The sequence below is a fragment of the Anser cygnoides genome, chromosome 20 (genome assembly GCF_040182565.1).
Source record: "Anser cygnoides isolate HZ-2024a breed goose chromosome 20, Taihu_goose_T2T_genome, whole genome shotgun sequence".
Classification (NCBI taxonomy): Eukaryota; Metazoa; Chordata; class Aves; order Anseriformes; family Anatidae; genus Anser; species Anser cygnoides.
Genome location: NC_089892.1, coordinates 2276209 through 2300431, shown reverse-complemented (window position 1 = coordinate 2300431; position 24223 = coordinate 2276209). Strand labels below are relative to the sequence as shown.

At 37.0% G+C, this 24223-nt stretch overlaps 1 protein-coding gene across 1 annotated transcript in view; it reads right to left on the bottom strand.

Moving 5' to 3' along the window:
* TTLL11 (tubulin tyrosine ligase like 11) overlaps window positions 1-24223 on the bottom strand; it is a 45242-nt gene that overhangs the window by 4041 nt on the left and 16978 nt on the right. Inside the window, 2 exon segments of the mRNA XM_066980779.1 lie at window positions 2832-2938; window positions 5312-5569. Of these exon segments, the coding sequence (XP_066836880.1) occupies window positions 2832-2938; window positions 5312-5569 (365 nt within the window).

Below are 24223 nucleotides of genomic sequence, written 5' to 3'. Positions count from 1 at the left end.
CCAAGTTCAACTTCTTATATAAAAATCTATTTTGAACCAGTTTCTAAGATACCAGCTTGCAGCTCTGTGACCAGCATGCTAGTTTATACCAGCGGCACTGAGATTTCTTTATCCCAAGCTTATTTAAATGCAACCTTGACAATCCACCTTGATGGCCACAATGAGCAGCAGTATGAAACCTTCAACTGTTGTTTCCCTGCTGTAAACTGCTCACAAAAGACATGTCACTAACGATTTTTTTTTATCACTGTTGAGAAGGGAGTATTAGTGCAATTGAAATTATTCAATGTTTTACAAAAACGACTGAAGAGTTGCCAAATTCAGACACTCAATTTGATATAGAAATGTAATAGCAATTTTAGAACTTAGGTTATATGTTAAATGGTGTATTTACACCATCAATATAAGAAGGAAATAATCATTAACCTCTACTATTTTGATAGATTACTGCCTTAGATCTAAAAATGTGACCAAAGCAGATGGGGAAGAAACTCACTACTAAAGTAAGATTGACTGTTTTTCTAGCAAATTATAAGAGTCTTCATTTTATTCATTTTCAATACGTTTTCTTCATAACTGCAAATAAACTCACCAACTCACTGCAAACACCTCACTAAATTATATCTAGAATATATGGATCAGTTGCTCATGAAGCTTTTAAAAATGCATTATGCAAAAGTGGTTTCTTTAGCCAGAGAAACACTCTTCATTCTTAATTATTTAATCAAGAAATGCAAACCTTGCTTTTCACTAATAAGGCTGAACATATAATAAGAATATAGATATTCTGAAATTTTCCAAAGTGTCTCATCTTCTGAATGAAGAACTGAACGTGCTATTGGTGTTATTAACCTCCCACTTTTTGCTGAGGCTGGGTTCCCAGGCTATGTACGTACCCAGGTAAGCCTAAGAATACAGGAAGAGACAACAGAAGGCAGACTATGACTGTTTGAAACAAAGATGCTCGAAAACCAACTTTACAAATATATTTTAGAAGAATTTGTTTTGGACAAATAACAGACTTAAAACTGAAAACGCATCACATTTTTAAAGGAAAGACTGAATACTATACCCGGGGAACACAGCAGGGATTTTTAGATGTGAGTAAATCTGGGCCCCTTAAGCAATGCTCTGCTGCCCTAGTGCTGCCTACCATGTTAACACCTTCGTAGTATTTCAGAAACATTTGTGTTTACATTAAAAACCTAAGTCCATAAGATAATCAACAGAAGAAACCCTTTGTTGATGATTAGTAACCACCTATTCTCTTGAGCAAATAATTTGCTTTAGTAACCTCAGGAAAACAAACACGCAATGCAATTTGCATTAAGTAACAGGAAATGGGCATCCCGGTATCATCCCAACATTCAATACTTCAAAGTCCTTTAAGGCTGCAGCAATAGTATGCTACCACTTCGGCCAAAATTATATATTCAAACATTTACAAAAATTAGATTTGAAGAGGTTTTTGTTGTGAGAAATACTTTCTAAACTTCACCAATGCAAATACTCATATCGGAAGTTATCTCGCTGATCTGCACGTACAAAGTCAGTTCTAGGACCCAAGGGTTATCAGTGTGGATCCAATGCTATTATAACCATTTCTCACTGAGGGGAAACTAATTACATCCAAGAACGCCTGCCCTTTACTGTGAGCAGAAGATAAGAGCCAAACTCACAAAAGAAACCACTGACATTTCAATTAGTTTGTTTTCCCTTGAAAGGAGTTTATGAAAAATCTATCTTATAAGCCTAAGAAGTGAAAGGGGATGAACTCTACTGTGGATACAGGTACACTGAAGACAGTTCATTAAACAGCTTCCCATAGCCACTGTTCTTGACTAACATATTAAAAAAAAATTAGATGACTGATCTGTAATGTCTCTCCCTGAGGTTGCTCAATTGAAAGGACACTCCAAGTGGCACACTGTGGTACAAACCTGGAACTTCCTGCAGAAGGTACCTCTGACCAGCTGAAAGAAGGAGGAAGTCCAAGGACAAGTGAATCCCCATTAGAGTAAGTTTCTTATAGAAGCCTTTCAGCCATCCCGAGTACACTTGCATTGAGCATTACAACCCACATTGGATGCAAAAATGCTTAAAAGTGACTTAAGTGACTAATGCTCCTGTAAGAACAAACAGTAGCACAATTTGCAACAAGGGGTGCTTGTAGGAGAACGTGCTGCTATTCTTCCTTACTAAGAGCCAATTTAATAGCTGAGCACTGTGGGAGTTTGTGCAGAAACCTACTGTCCTTCCCTGAGCCATCACAAGGACAATGCAAATGGAAAAAAAAAAAAGGAGTGTACAGTTGGGCAGGGGGAAACTCTCTGGAAAGTAATACTGGTAGTTTTCTTTGTCCCCATAGTAACCCGTTTGGAGAACAGAATTAAATCAAAATGAAGTTAAGCATATTTATTTCTAGCTCCTGCACAGCTTTTTGTTTGTTTGATTTTTTGCTAGACCATGTAAGCTACTCTAATACGGACATATCTTCTTACACTGTAATTAAGTTGGAGGTTCCACTGGGAGCGTTTTTAAATGCTCCTCTACAAACAGCAACAAGAATTATGCATGCAAAACTGCAAGCATAAAAGGGGAGAAGATTTGCAGAAGATTTGTTCTAATAAATAAACTGAAAACCAACAGTGATCTAATTCTATAGATGAAGATAAATTGCCATAGAACTAAATAGAACAATTTGTTGTACATGTACATGCTCAGATTTACATGCCTTGTTCCCAGTATTCTTTACTGAAGTTTGGGGTGTGCTTGAGCTACCAAAGCTACAAAAAAAGCTTTCAGAATCTTCAAAAACAAAATAGCGTTACCTGATTCTCTGTGATCGATTCCCATGCTGTTCCACCTTCTCGTGATATCAATATATAAGATATCTACCGAGGCCATTGAAAAGTTGCTGTTACTCAGTTTGCAGTTTCTGTTAAAAATAGACAACAAAAAAGAAGTCTGTTTACTTCCAAACCTCCGAGGTAGAAAAACTTATGCAAGAGCAATGGAGAGAACAACGGGAGCAAACTTTACCTGCACCATATGTACACACCTATCGTAACACACTTAGTCTAACCAAAGACATACAGCAGATGCCAAACAAACCAACGTTCATTAAGTGAATATATCTGAAATGGTAAAGGCCCTGCGTTTTTCATATGCAGAACATCTCGTATATGTAACTAGCCCTGCTGTCTGTTCAAATCATGTCAGTACCATCTTTGCCAAGAAATGGCTCTGGAGAGGATGAGTGGTCCAGTTGGAGGCATGCATTTAAATCCCATCTGTACATTCAATCTCATGTCAATATCTAGCAACAAAAGGCAGCAGGTCAGATTACAGATTAACTCATCTATCTTGGTTTTGCAACAAGCAAGCAAAAAATTCTGAATATTTAAATAAGAAATATGACTTGACCACCTGTTATACACAGCTTTCTCTGAGGCTGTTGCTACTATTCTTTCTGAGGCCATAGCAGAATGGAGTTAATTGGTACATGGTAAAACCCAACACAAATCTGCACGGACTATCCACATAAAGCACAGTTTGCACAGAGAAATACTCTTTTTTGAGTGATCCTGTTTGGAAAGGGTTGGAGGAAAGCTTTTAGGCACAGAATCACTTCTTCCCATCTGAACACTGAACAGATTTATCCTGTGTGTTACTGAACACTGCATGGAGAACAGCAGCATCTCTGGATGCATCTTAAGCATTTGGTGATAAGCACATGTGGGAGATCTGACTTGTGTGGTCTAAGCCCACAGTATAGAGTTGATCAGTAGATGAGAATTAGCCATCTGTCCAGGATTTCCAGATGTCTGGCAGCCTGGCTGGAACCAATGCACATGCCAAAGAGCTGGCCAAAAGTTCTAGCCAGGAAAAAAAAAAAGAAAAGGATAATTTAAAAGAATCCTAATTTTTAGTAGCCTAAGCAGAGCTCATTTAAAACAGAGGAGAGCTCAGATGTGGCCTAGATAGTCCAAAAATAAAAATAATTTTAAAAAATCTTAGAGCCACATTACATATTTTTCTAATTTTTTTTTTTTGAATGAAGAAATCATTGTGGGGGGGGAGCAGATTTTGTTCAGCAAAAATTTGAGTGGATAACCTTTGCAACCACTTGCCCACACACATTTGCACATACACACAAATCACACTTGTGTGCCATTTCATTCTTGAAAAGTGAGACAGAACACATCTCAGAAACAATCTTCTTTCTGAAAGGAGCAGTAAAGATAGCAGTTCAGAAAGAGGCCAGACAATTGACCTAGATCCTCTAGGGGAAAATAAAGAAAAATATTTGCTAATATTAAAAAGTTTAAGTTAACACGCACGAGGAAACTGCAAAGAGTATTCATTAAGATATGACAATTTATTTTAATATTATTAAAAGAAAATGTTGGCATTTATACTGTGCTCATCTGACAAGTGCCAAGTTAAGGCTGGACCAAACAATAGAAAATACAGAACTGGAAAACATCCTGCACTGGTCTATGGATAGAGCAGATGCCTTCAGTATTTTTCTATATATCTGTAATTTGTATATATCAAATTGTTTATATTCATTCCTGAATACTAAATGCATCTGCATAGAAACAGAGTCTATATTTTAAGACTACATCTGCTGCTTATTTATTTTGTCACTGTCAGTGAAAGACAGAACATGAGACATTTGTACCATGACAAGCACAGATCCATCCATTAAAAAGAATGAAAAAAAATAAAAAGTATGTGAAAAAAACAAATCGAGTTCCTTGCAACTGCAAGTTGCAATTTCATAATGCAAATCCTTAGTGGGCAATGCATTGCACTGGCATTTGGAAATCCTTTACTTTGGCCTGAAGCAGAGAGCTGTGGCCCCACAGCTAGCAAAATCAGATCTCAAGTGACCCAATTTCAATTGTCACTTTTTCACAATCGTATTCCTGAGGTTTACTAGAAGGTACATGCTGACAAGGACTGCAAATAGTATCTCTCAAAGTACCACTGATGTGCTGCAGAACAAAGACCCACGTTTCTACTAGACACAATCATAGGTCAGGCATTTGGGGAATTTGGAAGTATGTATAGGGTTTTATATTATTATTTTTAATATGCAATGTCTCAACGAAACTTAAGGGGTAAAGTTCCCTTGAAAGGTATTACTAAATCTACCAGCTAAAAGTGTAAAGCTGCTAAAGCCTATTTTTATCCAACAAAATTTAAAATAAGCACAGGTAAAGTACTGCTACCCAGTAGGGCTTTGAGTTTCTAACTTCTGTGCTACACCTCATTCCATTCCTAAAGAAAACATATTACTAACCTTATAAACGTTCGGAAACCTGTTGGCCCCAACTTTGTTGTCCCTTTTACACCAAGAAATCGGATAAACAACGCAGCCACTTTGTCCACAAGTCGCAGATAATTGAACTGCTTAGCATACTTCGGAAACACCTGCTTGAGACAAAGGGAAGGCAGGCCTGCCTCCGTAGTTTTGCTGGTATCATATTCCAGTCCGTCTGCTGGTCCTGCATCCAGTAGCTCATCTTTTGTTTCCGACACGTGCTCTGAAGTCTGAGATCTGTAACATAAAATAATTGTATTTTATGTTAATCTTACTCTTGCAAGATTCAATAGTTGTCCTTCTGCATTTTTTTTTTTGTTACTACCAGCATCAAACTAATTTAGGTTAAGAAGCGAGTTTCGTGAAATTTCATGGAGCATTTCATGGGAAATATTTAGAGATTATTATAATCTAATACTGTTTTTAAACTTATTTTCCAATAATGATTAGAAGCTCTTATGTTCCCTGATAAGTGAGGAACAAAAAGCACATTAAGATATGTTTGCAAAGGAGAAATTCTATCAGTATATTCAGAAGTGATACTGTTCACATAAACGCACACAGGCACAACTCGGAAGACAATTTCTGGGCTTTTTTTTTTTTTTTTTTTTTTTTTTTTTACAAATCCTCTGTAAATACTGTCAAAATATATTATTTCATTTTCATTGTTGTTGCCAAATTCTCTAAATAAAGCTGGTTGAGACAAAGATTAAAAAATGAATATCACGTTTATTCAGCATGACATTTTTACATTTTTTCTGCTTTTGACGCACCTAAATAAAACTGAAGATTGCTATTGTCACAAGCTCAGAAAGTCTGATAGCTGGTGGTAATTATTTGGCACCCACTAAGTATACACAGGTTTTCATTTTCTTTCCCGTTGTTTTTCTAAGTACACATCATCAAGAATATAATTCACACTACGTATTTAAAAATTAGTGCTTTTACTACATTGATCTTTTGTGCTTCTGAGCAGATTTGGTGTCCTTCATAAAGTTCTGTTCCAGCAGAGAGTAACAATCAACATAGTTATTATCCACCCACAGTACTGTAAAAATTATCAAGTCAGATCTACAGCAAATCTGTACCTTCCAACTCTGATTCTAAAAGGCAGCAGCTTTCCTTAGCCCACTTCCAACCATCCTGTAGTCAGTCACCCACACCAAATATCCCCAAGGGATTTTTAGCCTCCTTTCTCCTAAGTTTCCCTGAAAGGCATTAATCCATTGACACACTGTGTCTTCTTTCAGTCTAGAATACTTCAAAGTAATGCTTTTAACTTCCAGTGAGAGGCATAATGAAAATAAATGTATGGCAATGTTAACACCAAGGAAAAAAGTAAGGACTGGAAAGAAAGCGTGAATTGCGTTGTGATATCTAATTTCTAAAAGCCACTTTTGGAGCCAGATTTTGAGCTCTCATAGAATCTGGGCTTTGAACTTGCTCCTTGACACCTACGGATGACAGCAGCGCACCCTCAGCTGCACCACCTGCAGGCTGTGCGCCCAGCTGTGACGGCTCGGCACCGAACCACGCAGGAAGCTTCTCCCTGCAGCACATGCCACCTCTGGGTTTGTTTAGATGAACTGCAAAGATGAGGCCACAACAGTTCTTTGCGAAAAGCATCCGTGTTCAGCCTCTTTTGGTGTTTGTGTAATTTTAAGTGCTAAGCCCTTGCTGCTCTGAGGGACTGTCACGCTGCATTTCAGGGAGTTCTCTTCTGGTAACCACACTACTGTTAAAATTTTTTCAAATAATGGTACTTGTTTTGTAACCACACGGGTTTTCACCAATGTTGAGTAACCATAATTTTTTGATAAATGAAAGATTTTAAAAATTCTTTAAAAAACCTGAGGCAGTGCTTTAATAACATTCCTCTGCTGCAAATAGCAAAGTAGAAAGATAATGTAACATTTGTCTTTAGTTAAAGCTTAAAATATGAATTCCTAATTTCATTCCTTTTCATGTGAGATTGGATAGTGATTTCAGTGCCATCAAGTACCTTCTGGAGGCCAAACGAGTCAGAGTATGTACAGCCAAGAAAATAATTGTGCTGTCTTCTATTTTTAATCGTACAAGGTCTGTTCATGAATTTAAAATTCCAGTCCTCATCCAGATGAACTAGGACATGACCAAATGTAGAGCCGTGAAGAAGGTTACGTTGTTTGTAACATAACTCTCATTTAATTAAGCCCCTGCAGAACTGTAGTCATGTGTCGCTGTTCAGAAAAATCCTGAAAGCTTTCTAATTGTAAACGCAGTAGTATTTTGGATTTAGAAACGCTGAAATAGAATTAGACTGTTAGCTCTAAAGAGTTCCTAAACCAATACTAAATGGCTTTTTGAGCATCAGAAAAATCTGTTTGATCTACTGCTGGCTTTCACTACTAGCATTTTTTATTACAGCAAGGGGGCCAATCAAGTCATATTCCTGTACCGATAGCCCAAGCTTCTCATCTTGTTTTCTAGTTCTTTTCTCCTGTTTCTGTCACAGACTAGCCATATCTCCTGTTAGATGCCTGATCCAAATATCTGTACTCCTCTGCAAGTAATCAAAGCTTCTCATCAACAGGATACCTTTTACTGAATATTTTGAAAGTCAAAGTCAGCCACAGCAACCTGTGTGAATTTGGAGGAAATGCTTTGAAGCACACAGATATCTGGAGAGCTGACAATAAGACGCACTAGGATGTTATTTCAGCACTCCAGAGAACATGTTCACTTTTCAGGAGCAGGTGTAAGCCAGTCCACCTCCACAATGGCAACGAGGCAATCTACACACTTCTGATGTTTTTTCTCGTACCTTTATTGTGATAAAAATTCGGGGAAAGGTCTTTGCTTCAATTCTTCAAAGCAGTTTCATCTTTGGCCTGACACCTGAAGGATATCTCTAAGAATTTCAAGGATGCACAATCTATTTAGAGTACGCAGGTTTGTCTTTCTCAGGGTCTTCTTTCAGATTTCTGTCCAAGATAGCCAGCTGCATTTTGTGGAATAGCTAATATGTAGACAGGCAGTGAGAATATCTGTAAAGACATCTATCTGCTCCTGGGAACCAAGGCATGAAAAGAATCTCTTGGATCATCACAGTGAGTCCCCTTAATCTGGACATTTCTATTAATAATAAACTCTCTTTGCAAAAAGAAATCCACTATTTATCACTGGTCTTGCTCCAAATAAACTGATACATTCTCAATTAAGTTTCCAACATTCTGCCTTTAAAATACCATTTGGTACCTAAACCAAAAATAAATGGCAAAAATAATGGTTTCTGTTTCTTCCCAAATCACAGGAAAGTAGGTCTGTTACCCAGTTCTGTTTGGTTGCTGTTGCATATAGGAAGGTATTAAGTGGTGGGAAAAACATGGAAGATCCCATCTCCCTGATCTAGGAGGAATGGAAATTATTTGTTAGAAAGGAGAGAGAAAATTATTAAATGTTTGATATGCATTATGGTAATAGAAAATTGATTGTGTTCATAGAAAAAACTCTATTATAGTCAAGAAAAAATATTGTTCAGTATAGAGCAGAAGCTCTAAATTGCCACCTAGAATTTATTTTCTTCCTCCACAAAAAGAAAGGGAAGAACCTACAGCTTCCTTTGAGATCAGGGATAAAAACTCAAAACCAGTTTCCCTTTAACAGTGCAGTTAAGGTGCAGTTTCACCGTAACTGCAGGCATTCATACAGACTGTTCAGAGTGTAACTCTCCACTGCTTCCACAGGTAGCACTTCAATAAAATTTTATTTTCTGTGCATCTCTTCAACATAGTTGTATGCACCCAATCTCTGTGTGGTCTCAACTAATTAAGAAAAACTGCCTAGCTAGGTATATTACAGCCAGACTCAGGATCCATAAAAACAGAGTTTTACTGTGGTCTGCACATTTTTGCAAGAAAACAGTGCACGACATATTTTTTGCCCTAGTGCTAAGATAAATTACACTCTGTTGCAATGCACCATTACATTTTCTTCTGTATTTCAGGTGCCATCTGCCATCTACACACCATAAGAGTAAGCTGGATGACATAACTCCCCAAGGGTCACCCAATTAAAGACGGGTGTAAGCACTGTCAGTACAGCTACAAGAAACAGAAGTACAGCCCTAAGTACTACAGCAGTGAAAATTTATGAGGGATTTTCACCTCCGTTTCTATTGTTAATTCGGTCATACGGCAAACAGAATTACCAGTTTTATAATATTCATAACACTTAAAGTCACTAAAAAACTTTTATGCAATACTTACCATCCTGTTCTTTCTTACTCCAGAACATGACTTCCAAGCAGCATCTATCTTACTATTTCATTCGGGACTCCATCTCGGGAGTCCCTGTATAACACACAAGGTTCTCATGCTTTGCACTAGTCTCCCTGAAAACCTTGCAAAATGTTTGTGGACAAGTGCTGCAGTGGAGTTGTGGGGAAGGGGTTAGGAACTCCAAAATGCTGAAATGAATCTCTAGAAAGGGAAACGTGCAGAGACTTTCTCCATCAGTTCCTTTCTCATGGGCTTTCCAACAGGCAAGGGGAGGAGAAGAAAGCTGAGCCCTGCACTTTAAAGTTGCTCCTCAGAATTAATTGTTTTGACTGACACAGCTGAGTCAGGCTAAATGAATGAAAGGTCAACTATAAGGTAATGCTTCTGGTGCCATATGGAATAAAAGCAAAGCTTAATTTACATACTAATGTCTGACCTCAATACATTAATTTTTCTAATTCTGCAGCTCATGACAGACCTCTCTTTAGAAATGATCAGCCGTGGAAAAATATTAACTGCATCTTTAAAAAAAGAAATTCAATTTTAATAAAGCTTATGGAAACATCTAAGACTACTTATCTTTTATACATGAGTACTAACTTATTAATGTTTTCTCCATCTATGTCCTATCCCTTTCATTCTGACCAGCCTTAATCTTTATGTAAATACAAGTTGCTAAGGGACAAACAAATTTGCAACCACTAATTAAAAGCTTCAACATTCACACCATTTTGTATCCTTGTATAGAAAATTTAGCTGTCCGGTTCAGAGTAAAATTAGGTAAAAATTGGAATATTAATGTTTCTAAGAATGCTCACTTGATACGTTTAACATTTAGGGCATTGCTAGAAATAAAAATTAAGCTTTTTTTTTTCTTTTTAATCAGCTGACAACCACTTACCTAATAGAAGAAAATAGTATGTTCTCTATTCTGAAGCTATAATTATTCCCTCAGCTGAGCCTCTATTCTCGAAGCAAGGACTACGTTAAAGTTAAAAGCACACAAGATTTTGTATGACAAATCTATCTATCCAACCATTTATCACTGTAGTATATGGACCTCTCAAGAAATAGGTACACGTGTGCTACTGGAGGGTATATGCATGAATGTGTTTGTGTGTGCATTCATACAAGTAAATCATTTAGGAAACACTAATTCAAAGCCAGAACAATGTCTTTGTATTATCAACCACTCATGAACTTTCTTTTCTGAACTAATCCGATTACTTTTATTAGCACAGAGAGACTTCTAGCACTCATAGTACGCAATAGCAAGTTTCAGTTTGACTGCATGTTGTGTGAAAAATCAGCATCTTTTGTTTTGAACCACCCACTTGCTAGTTTCACTTGAAGAAACAGTGAATATTCATCTACTCATTCTCTCGCAAAATAGTTTCAATAGCATTAATATTCCCTCTTTTCAAAATAAAAACAACATCCCGTAAAGAAAAAAAATATTAAAAGAATATTAAACTCCAAAAGAGTAGGGTTTTACAAGTCGTTAGAAACATTACTACTTTTACATGACTTATTCAATGCTTCAAGAATGCTTTGAGGCAGTCAGAACAACAGCAGTCAAAAGTCCACCTTTCAAAGAGCAGAATCAATCATAATAAAAAATAAGGATTGATAATCACTGTTTTGTTGGCAGTCAACTAACTTGACATCATATAATATCCATTTAAAAAGAAGCAGATATGTCTTCTGGAAGCAGGAAGAGCGCTGACAGTAGTCAGAATTTCCATCTCTCTTTACAGAAGAACAACCTGTATCTTGATTAAAGAAATAAAGCAGTCAAATCGCCTCATTTTAACCTCGTTTGGAAGCAGGACTCTGTCTAATGTTGCCTGCACCTTTATCAAGGCCTAATACTGCATTCACTCTGGAGTGGTGAAACAAATGGAGCACGCTAACTTTGTTCCTGAATCCAAGGATAAATTCAAGATGTACTCTGTAGGCTTACCATTTGCTTAATAAAAACAAAACGATGTATCTGATTCTTTAAAAACTTCAATTGAAATCCCTGCAGTCCATCACCAATAACCAAAGTCTCTCTCACACAGCATCTGCTAGTTACAGGCTTTCCATTTTCTGTCCCGTGAGCATTATTTGTTTACCATGTATCATACTCCATAAGATCCACAGACATTCAGTCCCCTTTCTGGGAAGGACGCTTTGCTGCCTCGTCAGACTGGGTAGATTCATTATGAAAACAAACATTTCTCATTAAAGATTAAGTAGATTTTGAACAAAAACTGTAGGCTGTTGAAGTTTGTCTTCTCAACCCATAGTTATTGAGAGTTTCCAAGATGCAGAAACTTAGTGTGGAAAATGACATGCTCCACACTGGGGATACAAAGCGATGGATGAGAATAGTCCAAACATTTCCATAGCATACACAGAGCAGACCAGAGCCTCTACATCAAACTTCAAACCTGAGACAAGCTAACGCGCTGTCCTACACATTGTGTCCAGAAAGAAATGCAGTTTGTTGACTAGGAGGCACGTCAGCCAGCGGGGGCATGACACACCTCCTGCAGCTGTATATTCAGAGACTATCCCTTTCCTTTCACTGTAGCTGTACGGAGCACCTGTTTAAACCCTGCACTGCTCAGAAGAATTTCTAACACGAGACCGAGCAAAGGCTCACTGTGCTCACCTTTCCCATTTTGGCCTACACAGACACAGTCACTTCTGTCCCCTCCCAGTTATCCTCACTCAATGTGCAGCTGTCTACTCTTGTAGGCTACAGAAATAAAAGCTTCCTGTACTCCGTAACAGAAACAAGCTTTCAGGTTTCCTAGATCATTCACCGTGTGGGCACAGCTAACACCATTACAGCCATCCCCAAAATACCAGGGCATAGGGAACGAGAGAGATCTACATCCTTCCCTTGACAACACACCATGGAAACTTCCAAAGACAACCCAGCCAGAGAAAGCACCAATACAGAGGAAGTTCAGCAGTACAGAAGCTGGGTCATTTGGTTATTTGAAGAATTGTCCATAGATTGGAGCAGATTTTATCTGCCCTGATGAACACATTTGCTCCAGTATCGATGGAATATTTTAGACAATACAGGTGCTTGTGATCTTAGCATCTTCCAGCTCAAACAGGGCTTGTTTTCAGATGTGCTTTTAAAAGAAACACGTATGAAGAGAGATGTTTAAGTTTGCAAGAAGGCTGTTATGCAAATGGAAAGTCAGAAAGGCTGAGTTAATTCCCTTGCCATTTTAAACTAAGCCTCAGTCTACTGAACCGTTTGAAACCTGCTAGCCAACCAGTGACACTGTGATAAGTCTGGTTTGGTTAAACTCTGACCTTGCTAGGTGATGAAAGGAACTCATAAAGCAGCACACCATCCTTCAGAGACGAGAGGCATCCTTTAGAGATGGAAAACAGATACCTGGGATAAATATTTAACGGGGTCTCATAGTGGCACTTGACCCGTTTTTAATTCTGTAACACTCTAAGGGAAGAAACGCTTTTGAGGATTGTCACATTCAATATGCTGAAAAAAAAGTTATTTCTCAATTATTGAGATTCTTTAGTTCTAGCTTTCTCATTTTAAGAACAATGGTAATATCAGTCAGTATTATCTAAAGATTTGCTACTTGTACTGTAATAGCAGTTTTGAATGCTTATGCTATTCCCTGTCATCTATTTGAGTACTGCAGGAAATATGGCATTACTATAATGAAATAATGCACACGCAATGCAAAACCTACATGGAAGGACGTGTTCCGCTGTACCAAAAAAATACTGTAGAACAAAAATCATTAAGTATGGTCCCCAATATTTTATATTTTTTTGTGGGAGGGGTAGCTTTCATTATTCCTAATAGATTTATCTGTATTTACTATTTGCATTTAAGGTACTTACATACCCCATTATTTCTCCAGAGTTTCCTTTGTTTCTTTAGAAAAGTGTGCCTTAAAAATACTATATAGCAGGACAGAGCAAAGACACACCAGTTGTAAAGCCTGGTAAGATACTGAACCCAACATTAAATTGAGCCACCAAGTGTCTTACTGTAGAACAGGAAAAAAAGAAAAAAAAACTAGGCCCCAAGGTATTTCTTCCCATATGAAAATTATTCTTAGAAAGCAGTCACAATTATGCTAAGGTAGAAAAGGAGCTTTACCCTGTCATCCAATGGAGCAGAAAGCAGCTGTGCAAATGCATTTTATGAGTAGTAATCCTCCTATTTAAGCAGTTGAATTCTACATACACAAAATAACACTAGTGATGATTACACTGCTGTTCAGTCATGTGGCTTTGCTTTCATTTTGCGGCAACTGGGTGCTAGGCAGTTTTATTGCTTTCCAATTTTTTCAGAGACTAGAGACCAATTATTATTTAAAAATAAGCCAATCATCTCTCCTTCTAAAAGACGACTAGAAGCAGAAGTTAAATTATAGAGAACATCACTGCCCCCAATACATTAATTTCTGTCACTCTGTCACTGTAAAAATTTACAAGCAGATATAATCTCTTTGAAGGGGGGATCAAGTCATAGAAAATACAAGCCTAGTTTTAAATAGAATTTTAATTTTAATGAAAGCTTCAGGGAATGATGTTTATGCTGCTTATCTTTCATACCTGGTGATTAAGTTAATTTATACTTAATGGAAGAGGATATTTCTAATCCCCAGACAGGCTCAACATCTGTCTGTGACTATGTTTTTGGAAGCCTTAAGCTGCTTGTGATTGATGTAATAAAACCAGGATTCTGCAGAACTGACACCTGAAGGATATCTGTAAGAGTGAAAATGTTATTTTTCTGCTCAATGTCTGTGCTTAAGTCAAGCCAAAATCCCAAGCACTTAATTTTGCCGTCCTTTAAAAACTTGCTTTGCACTCCCTCACCTTTATTATTTGAGTATAGACAGGGGAATATGGAAAGAGCTTTCAGATATGGTTATGATCTAATATTCATACTCATTATGTGCAGTATCTGAGAACAAGCAACTTTCTGATGGCCAGAAGCTGATGAGAATAATAAAGCTCCTGCAAAAAAACTGAGATAATCTCAATTTTTCCTTCATTTCTCCTTCCATGTCTATTTAAGAACAAATGCTAGCTAGATAAACACTTGCATTCACCCCATAGTTACAATAGAAAAAGTCTTGAAAAGTAAATATTTTGCCAGGAGAATATATAATTTTCAACTTTGTCCCAACAAATCACAGTATTTCAGTAAGAAGGAAACAAGCACTACATTCTGAAAGCTGGACCCGTATCCTGGCTGTTTCCTGACATACTTGATACAGCTGAATCTATTGTGGCAAAGACAACAACCCTGAAGGGAAGGAAAGGACAGCAGGGACAGAGCTGCTCGCTTACAGCAAGGGTCCAGATCCAGAGCAGTGAACACTCATATAACGTAGCACCATTCCAACTGGTAAGTGGAACAATGAATGTTTAATGGCTTATATCATATTACTTATAATTACTTGGGTTTGGGTAATGATATCATTTAATTTGTACTATATTTCACAGCTGCATCAAGTTTGACAACTATCTGCTACAGAAAGTTCTCCCATTCTCAAATGTGACATCTAAATACATTGCAAATAAATAATTCTTAGAATGCATTTGTATGTAAGAACTTTCCACTGGGATTCAGAGATATAATCCATGCCCATGCATAAATTTATTCCATTTTACTCTTACCTCAATAAAACATTGTCATATGACCCAAGAGCCCTACGCCACAGAAATGACTTGTTTCTTTTGTTAGTATATAAGCTGATGTACCTTTGTATGTTCTTGGCTGATCGATTTGTTGTAACATCTTCTGGGTTGTGTGAAATCTTATTTTTTTTTAAATCAATTTGTTTGTGGATTGTGCCATGCCTGAGAGAACAAAGTGCACACTGCAACTCAACAGTCACATGAAGAGCTTACAAAGATTTGACACCAAAACATTCATTTACCAAAGCATTCAAGGCTCACCCCACAGACTCCATGCACTCAGAACTGTCACAGCCAGTAGCAGCTTTAGGTACACAATATACAGACTGTAAAGGCGGCAAGGAGACAGCTAAGAAATAAAACATTTTTATACATATAATAATATACACATGCACATGGTATATGCATACATATATATACACAAATACACTATACACTACAATCGTCTTTATAGTAAATGCTTGTACACATTTATGCAAACTATCTGGTGGGAAAAAAAGTTTAACTAGAGTTTACATTACAGGCCAAATGGAAAAAATGAATATAAAAGAAGAGTTGCTTCTGTGCGACATAAACATTATGTCCAATAAGATAAAAGGGGAAAAATGTCAAGTACCTATATACCCTTAATTTTAGACTAGGCAATTAAGCTAACATTGTGAAATGCAAATTTCATTCAAAGAAGCATTTCACTAGAGGTTAATAATGGAAGTTGTACCGTATGCAAAAGCCATGAGAGATCTATATACTCAAGAGTGCAGTGGAATCATCAGTCCTGCAGTAAGTCAAGACATCACCCAAAAACTAGATCATGTTAGCAAGCTATAGTGTTAAACAGAGGTGAAGATTATTTTGCTGATAGCAAAATCTCTGCTCAAATGATTAGAACTTTGAAGTGTCAGGGGGAAAAAAAAAATGGCATTCAAGCCTAACTACTACTCACTTTATGCACAAACATAAAGATTTGGTGAAGCCACTTGGAAAGATAAGACATGCAGACATTGCTTCTGCCCCATACTTCAAGACAGAAGTTTGTAACTTCAGAACTCGACAGCCTTCTTGTATTGAAAACTAGAGGAAACTATAGCACATCCTAAGAAAAAAAAAAAGATGTATCACCAACTCTTTAAAAATGTATTTTAAAATATTAAGCATTTTCTTAAAGAAAGCAACTGTTCCTTTTTCTCCTATTCCTTGCACAAGACAGGCTGTGATTAGTGCAGTCTAGCAAAGGATGCGTTTGTACAGTAAGTGCAGAGGACAGAATCAACCTTTTTTCTTCTCCTATAAAGGGGAACAAATTAATTTTCAAATGAATTAAGTTTATACGCAGAAAGTTGCTTCCTTATCTGGAGCGTTACTGAACACACTCTAGTTAGCACACTAAGCAGTGCTCTTCTCTGAAATAATGCTCTCTTCAGTAGATTTCACCAGGCACAAATACATTTGTTGAGCTTTTACTATATGACAGTTTTACAACTTAAGAGTTAGTACAGGTTAAGCGTCTTTCAAAAAAGATATTTTCAGAGCTGGACAGATGGCTAGATCACTGAGGCAGAGAAGCCCAAAACAACCTGAGACATATATGGAAAATTAGTTGGAAATTAAGCTCTTGTTCAGCAGAAAAGCGCTAGAACCTTTCTGGCTGAAGAGATGTCAGCTTCTTAGGCTACATACAAGAAGCTCTGAATGGTGGAAAAACATCTGAGAACATCAAGGACTTCCCTACCATATTCTTTTGGTAAGCCAGTTTACCTCTAAGATAAAAGGGAAAGGTGAATGGCCTTAACACTTACAGTAATTTCTCTCTCTCAAAGGTACGGAGGGCTAACCCTGCAAAGCACTTAAGTATGCACTTAAAAACTTGATGAATAAGGTCAAAATCACTATTCATTTTAATCTTATCCAGCATAACCTCAGCAAACTTCAGACCATGGTTCATCTGACTTTTCACTTGTTACAGCTGAAGCTTGCCATCAGCAGGGCTGGACACAGCACACTTCTGTATTCAACAAGACTCCCAGGAATACTTTGAAGTATTGCAGAGATTATGTTGGGATTTTGTTTGTTTTAAGAGGGGGAAAAAAAGACAAAAACATATTTTCTTAGAATTCCGTCAAAGCAGGAGCACAGACCAAAGGTGTTCGGACATCTCTGCTGTCACTTACTGAACAAGGCTTTAACGGCCACCAAGCACCATGAAGCCTTGCTATCAGGCTTCTTGTTATGGCTGGGTGAAGTCAATGTACTATTCTTGCCCGGTCCTTGCTTTTGGTTATGAGTGATGCAAAACAGTGTGCCTTAAGCCAGATTCTATTTCCATTAAGAGCCATTTATAACCTGTAATCAAATAACTGAATTCAAAGATGTATTTAGGCTCGCTGCCTCCACATTCATTTTTATGCCACAGGGAAGGAAGCTAAGCAGCCACCCTACTGTATTCCTGACCTCCCTTCTTGGGCAAACCTTGAAGATTACAGCAACTTTTGTGGCTACACTACAAAGACTAAAGTGACATATCCTGATAAATACCTTACTTGCTATGTATTTTATCACAAAGATTTCCTTTACATTTGAGAACCACAGCAAGAGATTAGGAAGCAAAAAGGCTGCTTAATGATCAACTTAAAATGTAAGACTATGTGAATATCTAACAGATGTAATTGCTATAGCATGTTTTGATATACCAGAATCTTTGGAAAGTTCAGATTTCAAAGTGAAATCACTCTTGACAGGTCACATTCCATAGTTCATTTTCAAACCTTCCTCTATTTTTCACCAGAAAATTTAGAGAGCAAAAAGAAGGAAAACAGATGTCAATAAAAAAAGCAATTAGATGAGCTGCATCTCAAAACATTAGGATGCAAGTCTAATTGGACAAACTGGTCTCCGTCCGCAGTTTGATAACAAAAACAGACAAAGGTTCACACCAGAGCCAGAGGCACTGCTGCATGCCAATTACCACAAAAGTGTACTACATTTTTGGATCAATTACTTTCACAGTGCTGAAAACTAAACATTTTACAATTGTGCAATTCGTATCAATTCTTGCCCATTAAATTTTTTAAATGAACTGGACCCATCATCAGCTTGCTTGCTTAGGATCTTCCAAGCCAATCCAGCTGTCCCTCAGCAGGGCAACATTTCAAGGGATTCGAAATAAGACTGAATTCACTCTTTACACAGATGTTAGAGTCTTTACATTCAAGATGTGTTTAAAATACAATATAGGAGCAAATGAACATGGAGCAACGCACAAAAATGTACTATGCAATAACAGCACTTTTTTTTCCAGTGGTGAAGGTTAAAATGGGAATAATTGTAAATTAATTTGTTGTCCAGAATTCTAACAACTTGAATGTTCGAAGTAGCAAGTTATGATCCAAGATAGGATATTGTACAGAAAATGCAGTAACTTTAAGCACTCTGTATGGGAGAAAGTAAAAGATAAAGATATCACTAATGACAGGTTGGCAAAACAAAGAATTGTTTCCAAACCTTAGTAACCTACAGGGATATTTACTGGAGCATAGAATCAGACCTAAAATCTTACAAAGAAGAAAAATGAAGCTTTTCTGTAATACTTCTGTATAACAACAGTACATAAACTGACCTCTTATACTACTAAAACCAACATTTCCTGTAATGATTTGATAGAGAAAATATCAAAGGGGTGAACCACTGACTTCCTACTGTATCTATGCAAGGGGTACAGTTTTAGCTGTTTCTGAAGAGACATTATTACTGCTCGCATATATTTAAGCTATGCATTTTTAGTCAATTAAAACCATTCAGATTACGTGGGAAATAGAGCCACATACGAACTTAAAGATTTGATCTTCTTTGTATCAGCAGATTTTCAAAAGAAAATTGCTAGGATTGCTGCTACAGCACATTCAAGTTATAATATTGAGTCCAGGACAGTGGTAAATATCTTCTGTTATTGTAGTAAGCACTCCTCTGGAAAGGAAAGAGCTGCTTTCCTTTAAGGATCTCTTAAAACCAATATAAAATTTTCCTGCGAGTCAAGCACTAACAGATCCTTCCCTTCATTTCAAGGAGGGACATCTCACACTACGGCTCGTAGAATTTCCAAGAGGGCCTGCCCTAATCAATAGCAACAAGGTTAAGAGCTCTTAACAATGAAGCAGAGAAATAATTGGAATTGCAAGAACAGAGAACAAAGATCAAGGCACCTATAAGGTTTGCTTCACAAAACTGAACGGAGTAGTTGAGGATAGTTCTTGAGCAGGATGAGAAATAGCAGTTGAAATAAATACTCCCCAATTTACAGAAAAACGAAGTTAACGTTTCACTGATCTGAACTGAAGTAACATTGACAAACATCAAATTTAAGAGTCTTCCCCACATGTCTAACTCCTCAAAAGCCACATGGACTAATGTAATGGACAAGAATTGATACTGAAGTTGGCAGATTGCCTGATGAAGGAATAAAACAAAAAACCCTCTAGGAAAGACAAAGGGTCTAATTCAATGTACTTTCAAAGGGCTTTGGCAGAATGATGCTGAATATGAATGCTCGGTCATTTTGACTGATGGAGAAAAAAATTGTGTCAGCCTCTAAAATGAACCAGAGTAGAAAGATCAATCTCAAAAAAGCCATTCATATGAGTTTATACACTCTCAGGCAGAAATAAGGCTTGGAATGAAGAGGTGGTGCTTGAGAAGCATTTGAATAGCTGAAAACCTGACCAGACTTCCAAGTGATAACAAAGGAATACAGGAATCAACCTAAAGCTGTAGGATTCCACTAAAAAAGTCAATTAGCAAACATAATCCAAAATATTAGTGTTAACATGGCTAGGTTTATTATGTGCTTATTTTAGTGTTTGTTTGTTTTTTTTTTAAGTACTAAACTCACCCCATATAATCATGCCGAAGACACTGACTACCCTGAGTAATGAATCACTGCAGAACATAATAGAGTTATGCACAGAAGCAGAAACTAAGATGCCTTACAACAGGACTGAAGAACAGCCATTTTCTGATCAGCAATAGCTGCAGCACCACTATTATACCACTCAGCCTCTCCATATGATTATGCACTGAGTTTCTGACCCTCTTAAACTACCCCCATCGCATAACTATAACCTTAGAATATGAGTAGCAAGATAAACACCATAATCAATAATAAGAATGACTCATCAGCAAAATCTAGGATAATCATATTCTTTGCATGGCATATTTTCATATTTCTATTAAACACTGGGGGAGGTTAGGAAGCTATTTTTAAAAATACCTGTAAAAAATAGAAATGTAGCCATCTAGATGATTTCCTGTTCTCTCACCCCACCCTCTTACTTTTTTTTTTTTTATTAAAGTAAATAAAAAACTGACCCACAATATCAAGGAATTAAGAACAGCATTTAGATTTGGAAAATGTCTGTGAAACATACCAAACAGAAACAGGACTTAAACAGGCCTTTCAGTACAACTCACGTTCCTCCTTCGTAGACTTGCAGTTTAGTAGGCAAGGACAGACCCAACGGTCACTAGCACAGGGGAAATGACTTACCTCGTCATGCTGTCACTTTAACGTAAGTTATTTTTAAGATAGAAACTTGTCAGAGAAAAGCATTTAAGTTTAAGGTGGGAAAGATGTGTAATCCCATATAGTAGAGAGAACAAATTACCTTGTTTTGTGCAAGAAAAGAGTGAGATCTTTTGTATATTAAGTTCCACAAAACCCTGACTAGAATTTCTTCCTAACTACATAATGCTTAGAGAAAGAGTCGAGCTGACACACATTAATATTTACACAGTGTTCTCTGAACAGAGTGACATTAGCCAGTGTTTGCATGCTGATCTTGCAAAAAATTTGAGAGACACCACATTGGGGCTCTTAGTGCTCAGGAAATTGGTTAATCATATTTGACATTTGCTGGAGCCACGGAATCCAGAGAAGAGAATCATACCTGACATATTTTAAAAAGAAGAAAAAAATAATCAGAACATCACAAATAAATTTCAAGGCTGAATTCAAATACAAAAAAAAAGTATGAACAGAGAATAAGCACTCAAGAAAAGATAAACTACCAATGAAACAGCAATACCAGAATAGGTAATAAAACAAAGTCTTTTTTGTGGACACAATGAATTGATTATAACAGCCACAGATTAAATTACATTTGGTTTCCAAAGTGTTTCAATTCTTTATTCTGTCGATAGCTATTTCACTGCTGAATAGAAGTCTTTATATTATTTAGGGGGCTGCACCTTCATCTCTAACAAGTATAAAGCAGATATTATTCCGTGAGCAACTCATATTTCTAATAACAATAAACATGTCATAATACTATGCCTTCCTTGTCAAAGGAGCGAAATACTTATTTTCTGTGTTGAAACATGTAAGAAACCAGGCGTGTAAATCCAAGAGATCAGACTGGGGCAGAATAAACAACAGCAACACAAATATAAAGAATTCTCTTATCATCTCTGGATTAATTAGCATTAATAAACTAGGACAAAAATATTTTTGACAGAACAGGAAAGCAGATCATTAGCATGGATGAGATGATATAGGTGATCTCCCTAACACATCCAGAGCAGACTCACTCCAAATGATACTCATGGCTAGTAATTATATGGCCAGATAATTTACATCTAACATCCAGTGGAGAATATACAATATTTGTATACAAGGCTGAGACTCCTTTTTGCTCCTCAAATATAATGTGATTTAAGAAAAATAAATTGGTAATAATTAAACAAGTAATGAAACTAAATCCTTTTACTACTACAGAGATTCAAAATCAGGTACAAAAAAGTAAAAGTTTGCAAAGCTTTTTGAAGTGGATCTTCTGTAGGAAGAACAATATAAGCAATTATTTGCATCAGTAATTACTTTATTCCAACTGCTGTTTGCACAAGTAATGTTGATTTACTTCAAATGCTGCTTGGTCTCATTAGACCACTCATTTAATTGTGGAAATTTCCTGTAGGCTCAAATCCCTTCTACCTGTGAACAGTACCTCCGCTGCAAGAAGCAAGTCTTAAACAAAAGACTTGTAATACTACCGAAAATTTTCTGAAAAGTAATAATTTTGCATGAAGCTTTGTGGAGCACAGTCCAGCCCTTTACCCTATCATGTGTCAAGTATTTCACTCTAAGTTGAGTGCAGCCAACCTTTCTGACCTTGTTGCCTATTATAGATGTGGATACACATGCATACTGTGATCACTTCTTAGCCCTGTGAAGGGACACGTGTCACCGAACTCTACATGATACTTATTCCAAACTACATCCTGCCCCTTCCTGCCTCTTCTCCTTTCCACTTTTTTTTCCCTTCTCCCTCCACATTATATTTCCCGCTAAAAGAACGCTCTGTCCTGATGATACAGTGACCAGCTGGTATCAAAGGTCTTTACTAGATCATAAATTCAAGTCAAAAGAGCTACAATTGCTTATAAAATGTAAGCTGGAAAAAACACCATGGTAATTCAGAAATTAGTAGTGACAGGTGTTCAAAACAGAAATCAACATGACTGCCATCACTAGCTTCTGAACCGACTTTCTAGTAATGCTAGGAGAAAGTAAGCTTTGTTTGACAATATTTAACAGATTTACAGAGGAGTATGAAATTCGGGCTTTCCAACAAAATAGCTCAGCCATGAATTTATTCCATGTAATCAGACTGCACAACTAAAATGTTCAACTCAAGCCTTAAAAATCTATGAAGACAGTACTGCCACACAGCCCAAAGCAAAGGGTTAGGCAGCTTCCATATTATTTTATTAAATGTTTTAAGTTCTTAATTATGAGTGAAATTTGAGTTCTGAATTAAGAATGCCTAAGAAAAAGAGAACTAGTCTAGGAACCAAAGGTAGGGCAAAAAAGTCTCTACGTTTAGGGTCCTGCAAGGTTTCATTACGAAAAATTAAAAAGAGGGTTTCTGTTTTTTGTGGGTTTTGTTTGTTTGTTTTTAAACAGTGCATTCTTAGCTTGATTATTTTATTTTTTTTAAGAAGATGAGCAAGAAAGTAAAACAAAGCACAAAACATGCAGCTGATTCTCTGCCTCCTCCCTTGATTTCAGAAGGCGCTCCCCAGGCCTCTGCCTGTGTCACTACAGATTTTCAGTGACTGACTATTGCCACTGCCAAGATAATTACCAGTGATTGCTGGATGTAAACACTGGAATAGCGCTGGAAAAATGAAGAGTATGTACAGCATGAGAAACTGCACTAATCTGACTGAACGTAACTTATATTTCAATGTGATATGTAACATTAAAGGACGGAGAAAAAATAATCAAAACTCCATAAAAATGAGGAAAAGTGAAACTAGAAATTATTCTGAGCTATTAATCTTTCGTGATAATGAAGTACTTAGGATGACTTCTAAAACTCACTTTCATTTAGATGCTTCATTTATTTTAATCTGGTAGATAATTAGAGGGAAATCAAATCCATCTCCACAGCAAAATATTTACCAGAGTTGCAGCTCAGACTTCTCAATGTGTGTTCCCTGTGTTCAAATGTAGTGCTAAATATATTGTTAGAACTTTACCTAGATTAATGTCCATTAACTAATTAGCATCAAAACTAGAGTCTGCAGTGTTTGCTGCTTTCCCTGCTGCCAAGCACAATTAGACTAAAAGTACTAGAGTGGATAGATAAAATTCCGTCCAGCTTTCTATATCCAGTCAACTATTATCTTCATCCCGCGAACTTACAGGGACGCCATTTCTGTAGCTACTGGTAGGAATGTTTGGAAAAGGAATGGGGAAGTACACGTTAGAATTAGCTGAAAGGCATTGAAAAGATGAAAAGAGTGAGAGAAAAGACACACAAAGAGAAAGCGTTGCAAATCTTTGCTCCTGAAGACAAGGAAAACACAACTGGAGCTCAGATCTCACTTTGCTTTTACTTTGGTGTTCTAATCACCCATGGAGGTTTACAATGTCCTTTACCTG